Here is a 22,444-nt window from a genome sequence, read left to right as displayed (position 1 = left end):
CCAGTGAAACGTACGTCGGGATCTGCCGATCACGTGGTGTACACACGTGACCGTCGCACAGCTGACAGATGGGGACAGACCAGGATACAAACCGCACAGCGGCTGCTAGCGGCTCTCAGCACGAACTAACTTCGGTTACAAGGTAAACGCTGGACTTGTCCAGCTGACCCCTACCTCACATTACCCTTGTGCTGATAGCCCACATCAACCTACATATATATATATATTTTTCTGTGTCTGCTCACCAAATACCAGCACTGCGGGGATACATATACCCACATCACAGTACTATGATGCCTGTCTCGGAAAGCATTATCTCTGTTTTGTTTTATATGTGACCTATGATTAAAAATACCGGTATCTGCACATTGGTAGAAACCTTAGGATATATGAGGATCACATCAGGTTCACATAAAAACTGTATTTCTTTCCACAGCTATCAGGCAGTAAAAGCCTGATACAAATCTATTATCATATTTCTGCACAGCGCTTAGAGGACAAGGAATTTAAATATCATACAAAATAAAATATTTTAATAATGTCCATAATTTTTTTTAAATGTTTTAGACAGATGCAATAACAGCATAACCACAGTCTGTGATGTAAGGGTGCCCCCACCCAGAGTATATCTTTCTTCTCTCCTCCTCCCTTGGAATAAGTGTTTGCAATATACCGCATGCAAAAGGACTGAATGTTATATCGCATGCAATGTACCGGTCGGCTTAATGGGGGATTGTGGGCATCTTCTTTGAGGGGATAAGTTGCTCTAATGCAGGCATGTCCAAACTGTGGCCCTCCAGCTGTTGTGAAACTACACATCCCATGCTTTGCCATAGTTAAAGTATTCCCTAAAGGCCCAACAGCAGTTGGAACCAGGGTGTATGCCCTGACGGTGAGCACTGCTGCGCGCTCCCGCATCATCGCCGGTAAAGCTGCTCATCTGCTGGTAATACCAGTTGATGAGTGGCTTTGAAAAGCGCTGCGCTATGCAAAGCCATCTGCCGGAGTCGGGGCTGGGCAAAGGGAAGGCCGTTCAGTGTGTAGGCACTGAGCGGCTTTCCCCCCAGCGATGAACGCGATCATCACTGTCCATACACCCTGGGCATTGTCGCCCAGTGTGTATGGACCTTAATAGCAAAACTGTGGCAAGGCATGATGGGACTTGTAGTTTCACAACAGCTAAGGGCCATTGTTTGGACATGCCTGCCCTAATGTATGCCCACATGTAAAATCATAAAGGTGACCGTGTATATTGAGGTGGTGCACCCTGAGATACTTGTTACTTTGTATTCAATGCTGTACCCTACTCCACAAATATCTACTTTCTATAGAATTGTGGTGCATGCTTTTCTACCATTGAAGGATGGGAATGTGCTAGATTAAAGATAATGAATGTCTCAGAACAATAATACTCACCAAATTACTCTTAAGTGGGTATCCTATGGCCAGATGTGGATTTTATTATGGTTTTGACTCTGCCATTGAAAGGTATTGATGTAGTGTTCATTCTAGCACCTGCCATCTTTGAAAACCCATGCAGTTGCTGTCTGCTGTGGTGTTTCTAGTACATGTCTGGTTTGCAAATCAGTGCTGATAAACAGACCACACTTTGCTAGAAGCACTACAGCAGACAGCAACACCCCAGGCAGGGAAGAGGAACTACATGGGTTTTCAAAGATGGCGAGTACTAAAATGAACACTATTGATGTAATCATTGTATTGTATTGTATCGTATCTGGAAATGAGGATTCATGTTGACAGATCTGCAGTTTTTCTTCATATTGTCATATGTCTACCACATGTCCTCAAACTGCTGTATGAATGTGTTTGTCTTATACTGACTGCAATATTGTCTGTGGGTGAAAAATGCAACAAATTTCATTTGACTTCCTTTTTTTTTTTTTTTTTTTATTCCCCCTCAGACCTGAGAAAGCAGGCGAGGCAACTGGAGAACGAGCTAGACCTCAAATTAGTTTCTTTTAGCAAACTCTGTACAAGCTACACCCATAGCAACTCCAGAGAAGGAAGACGCGACAGGTATAGGTACTACTTGATTTTTTTAGTTTTTTTTTTTTTTTTACTAAACTGAGACAGTTCTTCAAGCTGTTAACATTTAGCTGGAATCAAACAATAACCTGGTGTTTTAATTGTGAAGTCAAATATCTTGCATTTCATAAAACAAATTCTCAGTATGTTTATAAAGTTTAAAATATATTTATTTATTTTATTAGACATTAATCCATATTCACGGTGCTCTTTCATGCTAAAATCGCAAATGAAACCTTTTATGCATTACTGGTAGAATTTGAATTACAACTTTCCTCTTGACAGTACTGTATAATGGTAAGATCCATGCCCTATCTTTGCTTTCTCCTGAATCATTGGTGACAATATTGAGCATATAAGTAGTTATTATTTATTAACACTGTATTTAATAAGCAAAGCAAATTTCATTACACTTGTAAACAACATTGATAAAAGAAATTGGTTTGTTACAGTCAAAGTGGTAGGAAGGCCCTGCTCGCAAGCTAACTTAGTAGTTACAATACTAGTACTGTTGTCACAGGAACTGATGTTTTTGTTTAAGCTTTGATCATCATATAGTGTAAATAGTTGCTAATCTTTTAAATTTAGAATATCAACCATGCTTCAGTACCATCTTGCATTCCAGTGCAACTCTGTAAGGATATATTGGGGGGGGGGAAAAGAACCTCCACCATTTGACAACTGATGCTCCTTGCATATCTTCAAGGTGCTGTTAACATGCATTTGTCATGTATGTCACCCCATAAAAATTTGGATAAGCCCAGAAATATATTCGATGTTAATAAATGAAAACCTGCCTTTCTAATGCGGGTTATATAAATATGATGACTATTTGGACAATCAAATCAAGTTAATAGCACCTTCCTTATAGGTCCAGCTTCTATTGTTGCTGTAAGTCTGGGCTTTACAGGAAATTAATTTGGCCTCCTATATTAGTCATAAATTTTACATGACTTAGATTTTTAATATGTATTTTACTGTATTTCTATTCCCTAGGTTATTTATATTCTCTAAATCAATGTGTGATCATTACAAATAAGAATTTTAAAGAAGCCTTCATGACGAATCTAGCATAAAGTGACTTTTTAAAAATTGTTTAAGTATTTGAAATATATTTTAACTGCGCATCTTTATAACGGTAAGCTTTTGTTAGTTTATTAAATGCGTTTATTAAGATAAATTTTTAATCCGAAAAATTGTCTGATGCATCAAAGTGCAGAGAAATATTTAGAAACACCTACTAGATCATGCCTTCCCGAAATCTGTCCTCAAGGTAAACTAATACCACTTTCAGACAAAGTAGTGAAAGTCCCGGCATTTGTTTTTTAGGTTCCGGCCAGCACCCCCAGCAATTTTGTATTCTGTGTGAAAGTATAGCGGTACAGATGTGAGTGCTATCCAGACCTCAGCACAGATGGTTACATCTAAATAACTTAGGAACTAGATAAGTCACCTATGATCAAACATGGATATCCCTAAAACCAGGACTGTAAGTAGGGAGGCCAATACAAGGCCATTTTTTAAATCTAGAGATTCTGGATTGAAAAACTGTCAATCCCAGAATCCTGGGATTGGCCTCCTGATGTGGCGCTGTGCTGGGAACTGCTTAAGAGCAGTCCTTTGGCAGGTGGACGGGGATGGGGTGGGGGGGGGGGGGGTGGGGGGCAGGGTGTGTGGGGGTGACTGGGGCGTGGCTTTATCAGCGTGACCTCTAACATCATGCTGCACACCATGTATTTCCAGGCAGTGCTTGAGACAAGTGCTGCCTGGCAGAAAGGGATGAAATGTGCATGCGCGTTTCAGTCCCAATATCCCAGGAAAAATTGGCCTAAATCCTGGGATTCCACCTATCCTGATCTCGGAATTGGCATTCCTAAATGTAAAGCCCCGTACACACGGGGGAGATATATTGCTCAGCCATATATTGCTAGCAATATATGGCTGAGCAAGATATTGCTCAGTTTCTCCTTTTCATCAGCAACCAGAGATGGTCGCTGATGAAAGGGAACCTCAGCCGGCGGTGCCGCAGAGGTAATCAGCTGGTCGCAGGAGCAAGCTCCTGCGACCAGCGATTAGAACGGGGCTGAAAACGGGAGCGCGCACCCGGCGATTTATCGCTGGGGCACACTCCCATCACTGGCAATATGGTCGCCTGCGACCATATTTCCAGCAATTTCAGCCCCTATCGCCCCCGTGTGTACACAGCTTAAGTGTACCTTGAGGACTGAGGTTGGTAATGACTTTAATAGATTGTACAGAAATCGAAAGAAAAAAATATTTCTGGTTCGCTTTTTTTCAGACCATTTTCTCAGGTAATTGATTTAAAGAGTACCTGCAGCTTTTTATTTTGACATAAAAAAAAGTTTCTTTGCTTATTTCATGGGTTCCCAAACTTTTTGGAATCACAGCACCCTGAAGTATCAGACATTTTTTCGTGGCACCCCTAGGCCAAAAGTTTCCTCACTTTGGTTTGTTCACATATTGTATGATTGGAAGCCACAAGCACTGCTTTTCCCTAATACATTGACCATAAATAAAATGAATTGGTCCTCTACCACCATCCCAGGGCACCCCTGCAAGTGCTCTGAGGCACCCCAGGGTGCCGCGGCACACGGTTTGGGAACAACTGGCTTATTCCAAAATTAAAAGTGCATAGAAGGCTGCTCCTACTAGAGACAAATGCTGCAGCCCACCTCGAAAGTTTTACAGAATCGTAAGTGAAGTAATAAGCTTCACCTGTGGATATTTAAAATGTATCTGTGAGTAATGAATGCACCTGTGCACCTGCCGGGTGACCTGGATAATGTGAACTGTGTGGGGTCCTGAGGACTGAGTTTGAGAACCACTGATTTAGAGGGTTCTTCAGCAGTGATCTGTGATACAATGAGAAAGCAGGCAGTTCACTGTGTGATGCCTGACTTTGAGTCAGAACATTTAAATATATGGCATTCTGTTTTTGTATGCTTTATTTCAGGTAGAGCGTGCATACACATTTTATACTTTAACAGCACAGTTCAAATGTAAATAATATCTAAAGTCACTGGTCTGTTTTAATGGTATAAATGACAGACCTTTTTTTATATTAGGTCACAGTTTCCCAAACTCCGCTATTAGAGAGAAGGTTGTAAGGAGGAATACACACAGGGCGTTTTTGATCAGTTTTTTTTTTCTAGATCGCTTAGAAATTAAGCACGGATCACTCCGTGTGGTGAGAATGCTCGTTTTGTCGCCATTGCCTGTTCAGCTCTTTAGCACATGCAGTCAAGATTTAGATGGATCGTCTGCAAGTTCTAAAGAAAGCAATGGTTAGCACAGATCGCTTCACACACATCGCTGCTGAACGGACTGTTTTATCTAGTTCGCTCAGCAGCAAAAGTCACTCTGCGTGTACGGGGCTTAAGGATATTTATGCTGGAGCACAGGTGACTTAACTAGTACCTCAGTTGATTTGATTTAACCAGTTTTACTGAGGTATTTGTATATATAATATAATTATTTTTTTTGAATATAATAAAATATAGTAATAGTAAACAATATTTACAGGAGACAGTGGAAATAATACAAATGTCAAGTATAGTTATAGAAATAAATAATTGCATGTATCAGGTATGGACAATAATCGGATAGGTTACAGTTTCTGCAAGGAAAAGTTCTAATGTATCATAATCCAATAAATACATTAAAACATAAAAGAAAAAGCTTCAGTTTCTTGTCCCCTCACACTCTGGGGGGATATCTCACACGCTAGTACAAAAAAAGCCCCTTCACATCACAATAGTAAAGGAGGATTCCCAGCCACCTTTCGAGTCAAATACCAAGGGGTGTAGAATAGGCTTCTATTCATTTTGGGAGATACTGTAGGGTGTCAGCATGGATATTCTCATAGGTGTGCGCACATTGAGTGTTTAGGGGTGCACAGGCACCCCCTAATGCATTGTACACCCTTATGAACACCTCCCTGCCGCTAGCAATACCTTTTACCAGACTTTTTCTTTTTAGAACTGTATTCCATTAAAATAATCACCTATCAATCAATTATGTGTGTTTTGCATTGATAATTGTACTAGACAACTGTGATATCACTACATACCTGCATCATCCATATTATGTTTCTGACCTTTTTTTGCATGTTACACAGAGTAATTAGAAGATTAAAACTGAAGTAGGCAGGAGGTTATGGTGTGGCTGAGAGACGTTTTATATTGTAGCGATGTAGACATGACTGATTGGTGTTAGACATGCCCAATAGGTGGTGCTAGGCATACCCCCTTGACGGTGCTCCCCCTAATAAAATGTGCTGCGCACACCTATGCATATTCTGATAATCTGGATTTTAATGGCGACGTTTGGAAAACTGCATTGGGCAAGATATGGAAGCTGCCTAAACACCACGGTATAGACTTATATAAAAGTGATGGGGTTGCCCATGGCAACCGAATTGCTCCTACATGCAATGCTTCCACTTGTCCTAGAAGTTTTAAGAATTATACAGTCTTTAAAAAATAAAATTGACTACATTTATTTAATCAGTTTTGTATAAAATGTTTACCTATTTAAAAAAAGGTTAATTGTGCTTCTTTTCCCCCTAGTTCAGACACAACACCGCTTTTAAATGGATCAAGTCAGGATCACATGTTTGAGACGATGGCATTTGAGATTGAACAGCTTCTGGCAAAGGTATGGAAAGCCATTACTTGTGTGTTTTGTATGGTTCAGTCTGTACAGGATGATCTGTCCTTACCAGATGCTTCTTGAAAACCTGGCTTCTGCTATGTGATGGCTGCAAAATTCTGATTGCTGGGTACAACACTGGAACTAGTAACAGGTTATTCCAGCAATACTAATTGTTTTCAGATTGTGGTTTCCCTGTTGTGCTTGACAAGGTGATCTTGTGCTATAACTGTTGTAAAAATCCAATTCATGAAATTCCTTTGCAACCTTTTCATGTGCTTGTCTTTGCCTATCAGGACATGTATGGTGGCTAAGTATTTAACGTTGGGGTCATGGATTTCTAAACACTATTTTTGTCGTTTTAGGCTTCTTCCCATATTTTTTAGTTTTCTCTAGGTTTTGTAGGTCTTGTTTCTTCCTACAATCCAGAAATACACACTGGACCTGTGAAGGATTTGAATGAGTAAACATTCTCTGAAATGCACAACTGGATGTTGACATTTGCAACATAAAGCTATCTAAATAATCGAATCCGGTCATTATTAACAGGATAGCATGTATGCAGCGCATGATGGCTAAAACAACAACAAACAAATAGGGGCTGGATGTATCTCAATCAAATGGTGATATGTAATATGTCCCTCATCTAGAGTACTGTGTTCAGTTCTGGAGGCCATATCTCCAGAAGGATGTAAAAACATTAGAGACTTTACAAAGAAGGGCAACTAAAATGGTGCAGGGCCTACATCACAAAACGTACCAGGAAAGACTATAAGATCTTAATATGTATACTTTAGAGCAGAGAAGGGAAAGTGTGGTAGAGGCAAATACAGTAGAACAATATAAACATGCTTGGGATAGGCATATTGATATACTTACAAAGCATTAAGGATGAAGTATGGTTTGAGGTAACATGTTTAAAAAAGGGGCAGACTACATGGTTCTTATCTGCCGTCAAATTCTATGTTTCACGTGATCTATTTGTTAGGGAAGTCCTGACACACGACTTCTAGTCGTGGAAAAAAAAATGTAGATTTAAAAGTTATGATTGACAAAAGTTTACATCCCTATTTTTTTTGTCTTGTCCGTAAAGTTAAATTACAAATTATTTATTTATTACCAGTTGTTTATATAGCACACACACTCCCCAGCTTTTTATAATTTTGGATTGTGGGAGGAAACCGGAGTACCTGGAGGAAACCCATGCAAGCACGGGGAGGATATACAAATTCCACACAGTTAGGGCCATGGTGGGAATCGAACCCATGACCTCAGCACTGTGAAGCAGTAATGCTAACCATTACACTGTCTGTGCATTTTGCTGTTAAATTTAAATTTTTTAAATAAATTGGGTGAATAATCGTAAATTGGGCAGGAAAAACCGAAACACCTTTGGATATACTGTATATAGAAGTTAAGGACTTGTTTACAATGTATTTGTCACAGAATAATGCAATATTTTTATTTTTTTTGTATGTGATGGAGGTATCTTAGTACTTCTGGAATTATTTTTTCATCATTGTAAAAAGTAATTACTCATCTTCTCTGAGTGTTCAGCCTTCTGTCTCAAATAGGATAAGATGTAAGCTTGCTCACAGCTAGTAAAGCGATTTATCCTGAGCTCATCATAAATATAGGGCTAGCCAGCAAGGTGATAATAAATTCTACTCCTGCAGAAGAGTATTATCCTTTCTATGATTTTGATTATTTTTCGGCAAGTGCACATGGGAGTTTTTCAGAAAGATAATGAATCTGGCAGGTTTTTTTTTTGTTTTTTTCTGGGAGTCGGTGGTGGTGGGGGGCGGGTTCAATTGTTTTTCCCACAGTAGCCACCAGATAGTGCCCAACAATTCAAGTGTTGCTCCATTTGAGCATAAATTGACCCGTTTGAGCGCTGAAGCTGGACCTTCATGTTGCACCCATTACTTTGGTTGAGTTTTTAGCTCGCTTTAGACAGGAGATTGAGGGGTGATAAACAATTGAATTCCTCACACTGAATCTCCCATAATTCTGAATCCAATATGTCAGCTGTACCTTTATAGATAATGGCTTCAATAGTGGTCCTATGGCAAGCTGTTGTAGCGGTATTATTTCAAATAATTCCCAAATGGCCATCTGAACTGAACCCGCGCACAATAGACAATGCATTCCAGGCCTTTATCTCCTCATTATACCAATTATCTGACTGCACCAAGTCGCCCCAGTTATCGCCTGCAGCTAAGCATTATATACAATATTGGCCTATCTTGCTAATTTGATATAGATTTAAAATTATTTCGAAAATATTTGATAAGATTGAAATTCATTACATCGCAAATATACCAGGTTGGCTTTATTCTAGGTATGCAAGCCATTGATAAAACAAACAAGGCAGACAAATTGTATAATCAATCATGCAAACTGTACCAATTATGGTCTTGTATGTAGCAGCATTTTACAATGCATTATGCAGTAGATGTTCGTATTCATGTTCTTTCAGTATAAGTTCCTAAATAGTTTTTGTTAGCTCTGTATTCTAACCCCTCTACTATAACCTCTGGCTTCACCATCAGTAATATACAGTAAGTATGGTGTCACAGATTCCCTTGGTAGGGCACTTGGAAGTTATCATCCCATTGGTGCTTACAGTCTAAATTTTGCCCCTCACACCCATTTTTGTCAGATACCTCTTACCTGACAAGTAAGCTTTTGGAGTGTGACAGGGAAGTTCTACTCAGTCTACCATTTGTTTTGCCCTTCTCAGAGTTGAGCCAGTGCTTTAAAACCAAATTTTGCTCTCTACACTATTTTTTGTTCTTTCGAAACCTACTCCGAGCGACAGTAATGTACAGTTTGTTGTGTAATTGGTGTTAATGCTGTACACTGCATGTATTGTCTAATGTCTTTATTGCTTAATGCTGTTCAGATTCATATTGAAGCGCACATATAATTTATGTACTATTTCCTACGGATAGTGCCATAGAATCCATTATGACGCCATATAAATAAATGAATAAAATATATATAGGAAAATATCATATTAGACACGTAACATTTATTGCTTAAACCCTCTTAAATGGCACAGGATCCTGCAGTTTTCTGCCACTTTGATACTTATTTCAGTGGCCTCTGCTGATGCAGCTATGTATGCTGTACTTGTCCTCTTGTATACAATTCTAAGGGCAGTATTCAATGCTTTTTACGAGCAGTGCTGACTGCTCGATGTCACTGCTTGCACGGTCAGGTTTAAACTTTTTACAGAAACATGGAAATGGCATGTGCGGTCGCCAAAATAGCGCGCTCCCTGCTTTAGCCGCGAACCTCGCCGTTTGGGGGAATCCTCGCTGTCCTTTGATGGTGATGATTCCTCCGGAACATTGAATACGGTGAGCGGACGGCGCGGGGGTTAAACGTCGAGGGTCGCTTGATTTCCACGATCCTTGCCGTTAAACTCCCTCGCCGGCCGTATTGAATACTCAATTTGCTCTGTGATAGTGTGCTGTGGCGCCATATAACTAAAGTTTTATATTTGCTTTGTTCTGATGCAGTATCCAGCTACATGTCCTTGCCACATACACCCATTCCACCTCCGTGTATTGCAACTCTCCAGCTATTTGCTTTTCACCCTTCATATACTACATGGGCCTGATTCAGAGATTTACGCTGTTGCACAGCTGCTGAGACTGTGTACATAACAGCTGTGTAATGATATGCTAATGCTGCAGGAGGCATCTATATGGTCTGAAAATGCAGCGTCAGATCATCTACGCGATCCCCAGTAGTAGTATGGGTATTGTTTTCATGCTGCCAGACCATTGAAGCTGCTTCCAAGGACACAGCCACTGGCTCCGGCACCTCTAGAAAAATCTCGCTGACATGCCCCTATTTCCTGAAACCCCTTCCCCACCTCCAAATGGCTGCAGAATATCAATGATACTGAGGCTTGGGGGGCAAAGACATACACACTTGCTCCCAGCTGTTGATGTTACAATGGAACAATCGTATAGTCTAGCCTTGGTAAGGGCCCTATGTATGCAGCGCTATGCCGTTTCCTTCTCACTACGGGGGTGAGATGTTTGGGTGGAGCGCACATTTTCAAGTGGGCCATGTGTGTTAATTGGTATAAGGCAAGCCTGGCCTACATGTGGCTTTCCAGCTGTTGTGAAACTTCAAGTCCCAGCATGCCTTGCCAGTTTTGCTATGAAAGAGTGCTATCACTGTGGCAAGTCATGCTGGATTGTGTAGTTTTTCACAACAGTTGGAGACCCACAGGTTGGCCAGGCCTGGCATAGCGGGTGAGTTAATCTGTAATCATTAATATATGTAAAATATTGCTGTCCATATCTATATATAACTGCATTTTACGTCAAGTGTAAGACTATAATGCCGCCTCATTCTATGTAATGTTGTGAAAATGTGCTTCATGTTTGCATAAATGTGCGTTTAGTTACTTGAGACTTTGTTTCAGCTTACCGGGATTAATGACAAAATGGCCGAATACAGCAGCACAGCCGGTGTGACCTCCATAAATGCTGCACTGATGCACACATTACAGAGACATCGAGATATACTGCAGGTAATGAAATACCTATTTTATGTTTTAAATATATTATTTATTTATTTTTATTTTTATTATTATTAACATTAAATGTTAGCTGTAGTGTGTTTTTGTTAGTCAATAATTTAACATGTTGTATGGTTTCATTCTGTACATCAAGTATACAGGCTTTGTTATACTAGTGAGCAAAAGGAACCTGAAAACCGTAATTCTGACATTAATTAAAGAACAGTTTGCATACGTAGCTCTATCACAACATTTGCATACTGTACCTAGAAGACCTATTTTACTGATATAGGTGAGTTCATTTTGGTATATCTGATACATTCCTTCTCCACAGAGAGGAGTATGACAGTGTATGGGGAGACACGGTACTTGTTTACTAGCACGGCCACACCGATTTACATCGGGGTGGTCGTGTTGGAAAAATCGGGTCGATCGCATCGCATGCGATGCGACCGACACGATTTTCGACACGATTTTTTGATTGAATGAAATGTAAATCGGGTCCCTGGGACCCGATTTTACATTGGATTCAATGTAAAATATTCCCTAGACCCCCAAATTTAACGACGTAAACCCCACCCCACGATAGACGCCAACCCGAAGCGTGGCGAGCGCAGCGAGCCCGCGAGGGGCGGCGGTGCGCGTCCTCCGACCTTTTCATTCCCCTACTATCCACGTCGGCGTGGAGTTGAGAATAGAATAGTGTGGCGAGCGCAGCGAGCCACCGAGCCCGAAGCGTGGCGAGCGCACGCGTATACCTGTGAAGTTATATGCGTCCCCTCGCGGGGCTCGCTGCGCTCGCCACGCTTCGGGCTCGCTGCGCTCGCCACACTATTCTATTCTCAACTCCACGCCGACGTGGATAGTAGGGGAATGAAAAGGTCGGAGGACGCGCACCGCCGCCCCTCGCGGGCTCGCTGCGCTCGCCACGCTTCGGGTTGGCGTCTATCGTGGGGTGACGACGGGGACATCTATAATGTGAAATGGGTCATATTGGCCCATTTCACATTTTTCACATTTTTTTTAAAGGTGAGATGGACTTAATCAAGTCCATCTCATCTTGTGCCATTATAATGGCACAAGACCGACGCGATCCTCACGATTTCAATGTTAAAAAATATTTTAACATTGAAGCCTATGGCAAAATCGGGGGCATCGCGTCGGGACCAATGTTAATGGTCCCGACCGACGCAATGCCCCCGATTTACATTGGACCTTTGCCGGCAAAATGGACCTGATTTCAAAGGAAATCGGGTCCATCGTGTGGATCGTGTACCTTAACTTAAAGGTACACGATCCACACGATTGTGGCCGTGCTAGGAAACAAGTACCGGAGACACTGCTGAGAAACACAGTATAGCACTATGCTTTATAATTACCCCCAGTGACCCTGGCAGAACCAACTTCATAACAATGGTCCATAAGGACATCTGGCTCCTAAATGTGACCCTTGATTCTAGCAACAATTTGAGCTCTCCTGGTTGGTGTAGCATGGATTTAAGGCACCTGGAGTCAGTATCTACTAAGGTGTACCCCACCTGTGGTCAATGAAATAACAGTAGACCAATATACCGGGTGTGCTTTACAAGTGCTAACCCAACCGCCAACCACCTACTTCATGTTCAGTAGCCAGGATTCTTCAAGAACTGATCTCTTCCTCATTAAACGCCATGAACCTCATAATCAATCCCCATAGTCCTTTTTCTATTCAACTCTATGGCAGCTATCCTCAAATGAATGAACGCCTTATTGAAATCCGTAGAGGAAAATAAGCCTATCTAGAAGGTGCATAGTCAGACTCCTAGGAGGTTATTCTAATCCATTCCCATCCCCCCTGTGTTCAGCGCATGTGCTGAGGCAGGGTGCGTGCACCCACGGCAAACAGTCTGTTTGCCGGGTGCATGCACATAGGACAGCCGGCGATAGGGCAAAGAGGGGTGGCCGGGCAGCCTCATTAGCATACCGGTTTCATGGGTGTTCTCATGCTAATGAGGCCGTGACGCAAGGGGCAGGCAGCTGACTTCACCGGAACTCCGCTGCCTGCCCATTTCCTTCCCAGTACGCACGTATATGACTTGAAAGTCACGTTTATGCGTGCACCTTCCACATCTTTCGAATGGTTTCGATTGGCAGCCTTTGTGTAGGAACACACACTGGGGAAGGGGTGTGTGTGGGGGGTTAGAGGCCCTGCATTTGGTGGACTTGCCAGAGTCAGCCAGAATAGTCCCACTGGTCCCTTCTGGTCCCTTCTTTCTCTCCTTGTCCCATGCTCTGCTGTAGCAGATTTGGCCCTCTTCTTAAGTGTTGAGGAAGGTTACCGGTGCCCTTCCTCATCACTGTGCTAACAGCCAGAAGTGTTCTATGCAGTCCCTGCCTCTGTTCATTCTGGTAGTGAGAATGGAAGGGTGTGCCTGCTGTCGAACATCAAAGCCTTAAATTGTCTCTGTATTGGTTGTCTCTACGAAGCAGATGCTTTCATATGCATTACACTGTAACAAGAGGTAATGGCTCAGGTTCTGTGGTATCCCTACTATGCAGTAAAAGTCCCATAATTCCTTGATGCCTTATTACATATTTATCAGGTTACTGGTATCTGTTAGCTTGCTAATAACAAGTAATGCTCTCTATTTATTAATAGATATGAATGTTGATTTGCAGGATTACACACATGAATTTCACAAAACAAAAGCCAATTTCCAGGCAATCCGAGAAAGAGAAGACCTCTTGGGATCTGTACGAAAAGATATTGAGTAAGTCACAAATGAGGTTAGAGACAATCTGCTTGTGTGTAAGTGATCATTGCAGATTGCGGCTTACTGTTTTTTTTAGTACGGCAGTACGGATGGTGTAATGATTAGCATTACTGCCTCATAGCACTGAGGTCATGGGTTCGATCCCCATCATGGCGCTAACTGTGCAGAGTTTGTATATTCTCCCCCTGCTTGCGTGTGTTTCATCCGGGTACTCCGGTTTCCTCCGACAATCAAAAAAATATGCTGGTAGATTAATTGGTTTCCAACAAAATTAATCCTAGAGCAGGCATGTCCGAAGTCAGGCCCGGGGGCCAATTGCGACCCGTGCTGTCATTTCAAGCTGCCCGCAGCCTCCGGCTGTAAGCGGGCAGAGCATCAAATGTGGGAAGCACAGGACACTAAAGGTGGGGCCCCGGCAAGCGCGCCTTTACCTTGCTGTCTGCTACAGTGAGGAGGTGCCGGCTGCCACAGTCATATGCGTTTGGCGTCCTACCCCTGCTGCTGCAATCGTATATCACCCTACTCCACAATCACAGTGACAGCAGTGTTTGGGGACGGGGGCAGTGTGAATGGGGGTCATACAGTGAAGGAGGGTCAGGCTTGGGGATATACAATGAAGGGAGGCACTGATGGACATTAAGAGAAGGGGGGCAGGCTGGGGGACAGAGTGAATGGGTGCAGAGTGGGGAACATACAGTGAAGGAGGGGCAGGCTGGGGGACATACAGTGAATGGGGGCAGTCTGGGGACATACAGCGAATGGGGGCAGAGTTGGGGACCATTCTGATGTGATTAATGATTCAAAGAATTTCAGACTGAATGGTCGGCCCCCACATATTTACACTTCACCAAATCTGGCCCTCGTTGTAAAAAGTTTGGACACCCCTGCCCTAGAGTGTCTGTGTGTGTGTGCTTGGACATGTGGTAGGGAATATATTGTAAGCTCCACTGGGGCAGGATGTGACTGATGTGAATGTTCAAATATTCTCTGTAAAGCGCTGCGGAATATGCGGGCGCTATATAAATATCTGGTAATAACATTTGTTCCTGTTCTTTATTATCACATGTATTTTTAAATAAATTTGTTACTTCTGTGTTGTCCGTTTTCTGCAGAATAATATGGAGTAACCTAATTTAGTATACGTATTTATTTTTGAACCGTATGAGGTAGCTAAAATAATACAACTACTAAATTAGTTACTATATAAAAGCATCTAATGTGGGGTACACACCAGGACGATTCTGCCCAAAATGAGCCAATTTAGATAGTCTTGACCGATTGTATGTAAATGGGCCATGTCACTGCCGTTCTGATGCGATCCCGATCCGTTGCGCGGCCCCGCGGGTCGTTAGGTCTTTTCTGAGATCCTACCTGCAGCAGGTAGGATCTGAGAAACGACCATTGAAGTGGGTGCGGGTCGCGATCGGATCACGATCACATCAGGTGCATTTTCTGAGCGTGTTGTAGGCTCCGTCAGCTCACTAGCTGTATCGGGCTGGTGTGTACCCAGCATAAATGTTCAGTAAATAGAATGGTTATGCATATTTTTTTAGATGCTAATGACTTAAAGCTATAATAAAAAAGGCACAAAAGTGATAAAATAATGTAGCTGTTGTGCAGTCTGTTCTCATCTTCTTTGTGTTCTCATATATCCCTCTGGATATGCTGTTCATTGTCTGTGTTATCCTGTGGTTAACAGTGAAAGGAATTTAAAACATCAGCAGTTCTAGGTATTTAGAAGGTCAAATATTGATCATTGCTGATAACGTGGCAGCTTCTTTCCACTTGATGCGGAAAAGAATGCTCCAACCTGCTTAGCAGTGGCTGATTTGTAAATATAGCAATGAGAGAGTCAGGCTTATGAACTGTCGTGAAAAGCAGGAGGTCCGGAGGACCTCACCGGTGTGGTACAGGGGTCTGACAGTCGGGATCCCGACTGGCCAGACCCGGACAGCATGGTGAGCGCAACTAAGCCCCTTGCGGGTTTGCTGCGCTCACCACGCCCCTTGTGGGCTCGCTGTGCTCGCCTCGCTTCGGGCACGGTGGCTCGCTACGCAAGCCATCTATTCTCCCTCTATGGGGGTCATGGACCCCCACTAGGGAAAATAGCAGGTGGCCGTCGGGAACCCGGCTGTAGGTGTTTTGACCGTCGGGTAAATGCCTATCAGGATCCCGACTGTCGGGACCCCGTCCGGCACCCGGAACTCACGCAGCTCCTTTATCCCATGGTAATGTCTCCGTTTGTTGTACTGATTCATCTTACACATTGGTAGTTTGCATTGTTGTCTGGTTTTGGGGCCTTATTTTGGTTCATTCTTTCTGACAAAATCCTTCTTAGATGGACAAAACCATGTGCACTGCAGGGGGGGGCAGATGTAACATGTGCAGAGAGAATTAGATTTAGGTGAGTAATTTTTTTTCTGTGCAGGGAAAATACTGACTGCTTTATTTTTACACTGCAATATAGATCTCACTTTGCAGTAAAACCCCACCCAAATCTAATTCTCTCTGCACAAGTAACACTTGCCCCACCTGCAGTGCACATGGTTTTGCCCATCTAAGAATGATTTTGTCAGAAAGAATGAACCAAAATAAGGCCCTTAGTGTATACAGTACTTCTTAATAAAGATTTTTATTTCAATTCTAATATGCTGTATTCTTAAAGGTTTGGAGTCAGGATGTGACCAATGATTTCTGCATTGGTTGACATTGATGTTAAATCAATGTCTACATTGTATTACTGTCAACATTTTTTGCTAGGGTTTGGAACAAACTTTATAGAAATGATAATATACTTAGTGTTGACATTATGTTCACATAAATGGGGGAATGACAGCCACCTGATCTCCCATCTAAAGTATTGGGAGATCGCAGGAGCGATGTATAATTGATCCTGTTTATAGCGCAGATCTCGCTCTTTATGGTTGAGGTTCACCATGTAAAGCGGCTTAAACCGACTAAACTATCTGGTGATAGGGGTACTTTTTTGCTCATCTCTGGTCACCACCCTCGGGGATCAGAGCTTAAGCTGGTTAAAAAACAACAACCCTTAACTCCTGACTTGTGGGCGAATTGGACAGCCCACTGAAATCTCCCATGGGGACCTGAATTCCACCCTATGACGTTGCAAGTAGTAGAAACAGTGAAATAGTGGAGATCTTATGTTTTGTTTTATCGTTTTGCTTACCACTATTTAAATAACTTTGTGTAAAGTGTTGGCTCTCAGCCATTATCTGACTGTATTATAAAGATATTCAGTACTTTAGCATCCTATAGGTTGCACCACTGATGATATACAGTTTATACTACAAACTTCACAATTTACCTTGTCTCTGAAATTTCCTCATCCTCTTAACCTGCCCCCTTTGCTGGATTGTTTACTTGGTACTTGTGTAATATCACGGCACCCATGCCTGAAATTGCATGCAAATTTCATGCGGTCTTATCCGCTATGCGATTTGCCACACCCCCACTATCCACGTCAGCTCAAAGCGTGGCGAGCAGATGTGGTACGCATCCTTCCGACCTGTTCATACCCCCACTATCCACGTCGGCGTGGAGTTGATTATATAAAGTGTGGCGAACGCAGTAAGCCACCGAGCCTGAAGCGTGGCGAGCAGACACGGAAAATGAGCCTGAAGCACGGCGAGCGCACGCGGAATACACATCAAGTAACCCACGCCCCCTTGCAGGGCACGCTGTGCTTGCCACGCTTCGGGCTCGGTGGCTCACTGCGTTTGCCACACTTATAAAATCAACTCCACATGGATAGTGGAGGTATGAACAGGTCAGGAGGATGCGTACCTCGTCACTTCGCGGGGCTCGCCACTTTTCGGGCTGATGTGGATAGTGGGGCTGTGCTAAATCGCATCGCGGATCGAATTGCATGCGATTCGCGTGCAATGCGATTCTCTGGCATGGGCGCCATGATATTACACAAGTACCATTTACTTTTCTGCGGATTCGTAGCCCCTTTATTCCTTTCTTGCTGTATGTTATGTGTTCTCTCCTATCCCTGAGCAATTAGTGCTGCCATGTCATCATTCTCTTCTGTAACTGGACGCTTGGGATATATTTATTGAAAAACTACAAATATACGATCTAAAATAAGGGGTACAATGACAGAGAAATTTAACTCTGTTCTGCATCTTCCTCCGTCTTGCTGCAATAAATAATACTAACCGGTTATATGACAATCTTGCAGATATCTGAAGATAAACTCTGTTATCTATTCCCATGACAGATCGTACAAAACAGGCTCCGGTGTTAACAACAGGCGAACAGAGCTGTTTCTGAAAGAACATGAGCACCTCAGAAGGTAAGATGAAATGGGGAACTGACACAGAAGGGGTTAAAATGTGCGGTATGGATTGTAGCTTTCTAGGGCCTAATTGCTTCTGATAATGATCTAATGCTCAATAGGCTGATCTAGCAGCAAGGTACGCAGGGCAAAGGCTTCGTGTTCTACAGAAAAACACATTTTCAGCAGGTTTAAGAATAGATGCATTATAAGAAAAGGGGTTACATCAAAAGAAATAGGTCATCAAAAATTTGCAGCCTCTTTAATGTACTTCATGCAAAACCATTTCACTGTATTGGAACAGCAGCATATTATCAACTTTCTTCAACATATGTCCCATAAAACAAGCTGTGTAAAACGCAGAGTATTGCTCTTGGATTCAACGCAGTGAGCAATATCCCATGTGTCTTTCTTTTACCGAACATGCCCCAATATCACCAGTTCTGTTTTTCTTTAGACACATTGGGATAGTTTCCAGTAAGCCCATAACTTTTAGAAACAGCAAATGAATTTGCAGTGTTTTATCTGGAAGATAGCATCTATATAAATACAGGTAAAGTCTCTCGTATCCGGAGATCTTTTTAGAATATTTCTGATTTTTTTTAAAAATCCCCCCCTGACCCTTTTTCATACTTACCAAGTCCCCTGATGTCCATCAGTATCTTCTTCGACGTCTTCAGCGGTCACAGGAGTGCATTGCGCGGGCGCCTGCAAACTTGTGCACTGAACCACTGGGACCGCTGAAGGCTGCCATGGACGCCTGGGGACCAGATAAGTATGTAAAAAATAAACAATTCAAAAACCATAAAAATTCTTTATCCGAAATGCTCGTTGTTCCGAGCAGTTTGGATAAGGGACACTCAACCTGTAAAAGGCTAACGACTCCTCACCGATATGAAGTGAAGTACCACCACTGACCATTAGCGGCCACTTGACAGACCAAATTACTTCTTTTGTAAAGCTCAAAGTGAATGTAAAAATGGTCCCCACTAAGGGCAGTATTCAATGAGGCTGATTCGCCATGTTCTACGGCGAATGTGTGCTATTTTCGTGCTCTAAGGTAAATCTTATTACTGAAAAAGTGATTCACCCTATTCAACTTGCAATATTCGCCGACGGCGAACAGTGAATTCGCCGTCTGATAGTCACCGCAATTCGCTGTGGTTTTTCAATGGGTTTCTCAATGTGAATCGCCGTGAGAGATCAGATGGCAAATTGCTTTCTAAGTGATTTTCGCTGTGTCACCGTGTAGCAATCGCCATCTTTTTATGGTGAACTGGAATGTGAACATTTTAAAATAAAGTTTTTTTTTTTTTTTTTTTTTTTTTGTGTAAAAAAAAAATCAGTACTTTGATTATGTGAAGGGGCATGCTATTTTTATTCATGTGCTTACAGCACATGAATATATATTTAATTTAAAATTAGGTGTTTTTTTTTACACATAACAGCCAGCAGGGGGCCGAGAGCTGCTCATTAGATATTCATATATTCACTGCTCCCGATTATTACATATGCACGATCGGGAGCAGTGCAAGCGGCTCCCTACCTGCGTCCCCTGCTAGCTCTCCCCACAGTGTCTGGTGCAGGCAGGGAGGCTTCCATCTCCCTGCCTGCCGCCGTCCCCCCAGCTCCCTGCGGGGTTAAGTATCGCCGCCAGGGGCAGCGTGCCCCTGCTGCATTGAATACGGTGACGGGGAGGGCTGGCAGCGTATGCTCCAGCCCACTGGAATACAGCGTCATGCCGAGTATTCTCATTGAATACTGCCCTAAAAGTGAAAGTACATTGCAGAAGATGTAATTTTGACTGGCTTTTAACTAGTTCTTGTACAGTGTGTGTCATTCCAATTTGAGCAAGCACCTAGCTTCAACCAAAAGGCACACAAGTTTACAGAACAATCCATTAATCACTATATTCATAATACTCCATAACATCCTTAAGTTTCAGAAATAAAAAAGTTTTGGTAGGTTGATGGGGTCAACCTACAGCAGGGAAACATCCAGGGATGCTGATACTACTGGAAATTTCTCGAACAAAACATAATATAGTTTCTGGACAAAAGTCTGCAGAAACCCTGTTCCAATGGGATGGTAAGCTGAAAAGCATTTGTCTCCAAAATGCATAGAACATAGGAAATATCTGTTAAAATGGGGATGGTTTTTCCACCGTTGAATAGCTTCTGTGTTAAGTTGTGCTAGTTGGGATCAATTTTCCACCGATAGAGAAAAGTTTTGGCATATCATTATTTAATGAGACTTGGGATAGTGATGCATTTTACAAATCTACCATTGTAGTTTTCTTCCCATTTTTTTTTTTTTTCAATGATAGTATGTAATGATATGCACTTGTATAACCATTGGAAACCACCACTGCTTGATCTGGGTTTTAGATTTGATGAGGAACTGCAGTTTTCTCATTCTAACTCCAGGGGGCAGTGTGCCTGTGTCAGAATATTACCGTCTCAATGTCTTGTACACAAGATCAATTCAGCAGTTCCACAATTCAGGCAGGAATGCTCTGAAAGCATTTCCAGGTAATTAAAATGCAGATTGTTAATTTGAAGTAGCTGAAGTGAATCCTAAGCAATGGTGTACTTCCCCACTGAGACTCAGCCATACTTTATACCATCGTGTTTCAGAGGAGAATTTATGGTAACAGACGCTAGTAATACTATTTCATGTTATACAAGCATCTGTTCCTCTGTCATTGAATTCTTAAGTAGAGCATATTCCTAGACGTGGAGATATCAAAGGCAGTGAGGTGTGCATTTTCTCCTTAGTTCTAGCGGAGGACAGAATGCATCTTCCACTGAAGGACAGCAGCCCTACATAGAAGTAGAAGCTGCTGCTCTACAAAGTATATACACCTCCATGTCCCCAGATCTGTATACCTCCATGGCCTGTATTCAATGTGGCCGGCGAGTGGTTTAATCGGCAGGGAATGCAGAAAACAATTGATCCTTGCTGTTTAACCCCTGCGCTGGCCGCTCACCCTATTCTACCTTCCGGGGGAATCCTCATTGTCACAGGACAGTGAGGATTCCCCCAAACAGCGATGCTCACAGCTAATGCTGGGAGCCCGCTGCATTTAGCCGCGAGTCTCGATGTTTTAGTGGCCACATACACAGATTCCCCCTCGCTCCAAAAACGTAGCAAGGGGGGAGTCGACGTATGCAGGGGGTCAGTTGAATACTGACAGGGCGAGCTGTGACATCTCGCCAGCAGCATTAAATACACCCCCATGTTTTTTATTCCATTACTTTTTTCATTACATTTATAAATCGTCAAGAATGAAGCTGCACTCCAGAACTTATTTGCATAAAGAATGTAATCTTCATGCAATTCTACATTTTGGTTTGCGTACAAATTGTCATCTGGAATACATTTATACAAATTTTGTATTTGTGTTGAGGTACCAAACACGTGCAGCTTGACTATTTTATTTGTTATAGCTGCATTTTAGTCTAGATATAACGAGTGGGATAATCTAAAGAACAGAACCAGAGAGAGGGGAGGCTAAAAGCAGAATTGTATGCAAGAGTAGAGGCAATGCAGTTGTGTTCTAGAAGCACTAGTCTCTGCTATACAGTATATACCGACCACACCTTACATATGATTAGGTCGGATTGCAGAGTAAGCAGCAGTTGTGCTCAGTCCAACTGCACTTTTGTGCACTATCAGATTAAAAAAACATCTATCTTTGTTCTCTATGGAATGACGCTGGTACAGTATACATAACAAAATAAATATATGCTTTTTTTTTTAAGGTCAAAATTTAGTAATTTTAGTTTTAGAATCCTATTTATTTTACTGTTCTTCCACTTGATACTTCAAGAAATAAATTTAGCCCAATTGTTATAATAGTGCCCTTTTTGTAAGTGTACCACTACTACTGTACCTTGCCAGGTTTGGTTGGCGTTTTACAAAGGTCTCTGTATTTCTGCTAAATTAAAGGCATCTATTATCTAGATTCTAGTGACAACATCAAAGTGACAAGTGTCCTATCCCAGGAGAAGCTCCTGCAACAAAATATACAAAGCAAGAGGCTCAAAGGGACAATAACGTGATGACTGATACATACATTCGCTCCGTCATAGGCAGTAATTAAATGCTGTTTGCATCCTCTGTCCAATA

General features: G+C 42.2%; 1 protein-coding gene across 2 annotated transcripts in view; it reads left to right on the top strand.

The window, feature by feature from the left end:
- GOSR1 (golgi SNAP receptor complex member 1) overlaps window positions 1–22,444 on the top strand; it is a 69,937-nt gene that overhangs the window by 4,709 nt on the left and 42,784 nt on the right. Inside the window, exons 2-6 of one of the 2 annotated variants that reach the window (XM_083172293.1) lie at window positions 1,923–2,037; window positions 6,636–6,723; window positions 11,165–11,272; window positions 13,919–14,010; window positions 18,257–18,331. In XM_083172293.1, coding sequence (XP_083028419.1) covers window positions 1,923–2,037; window positions 6,636–6,723; window positions 11,165–11,272; window positions 13,919–14,010; window positions 18,257–18,331 — 478 coding nt within the window. Of the gene's footprint in view, window positions 1–1,922; window positions 2,044–6,635; window positions 6,724–11,164; window positions 11,273–13,918; window positions 14,011–18,256; window positions 18,332–22,444 lie in introns of both variants that reach the window. The other variant, XM_083172292.1, reaches the window with a different exon arrangement.

Source organism: Crinia signifera, chromosome 2 (genome assembly GCF_055691185.1).
Source record: "Crinia signifera chromosome 2, ASM5569118v1, whole genome shotgun sequence".
NCBI lineage: Eukaryota > Metazoa > Chordata > Amphibia > Anura > Myobatrachidae > Crinia > Crinia signifera.
This window is presented reverse-complemented; position numbering and strand designations above follow the sequence as displayed.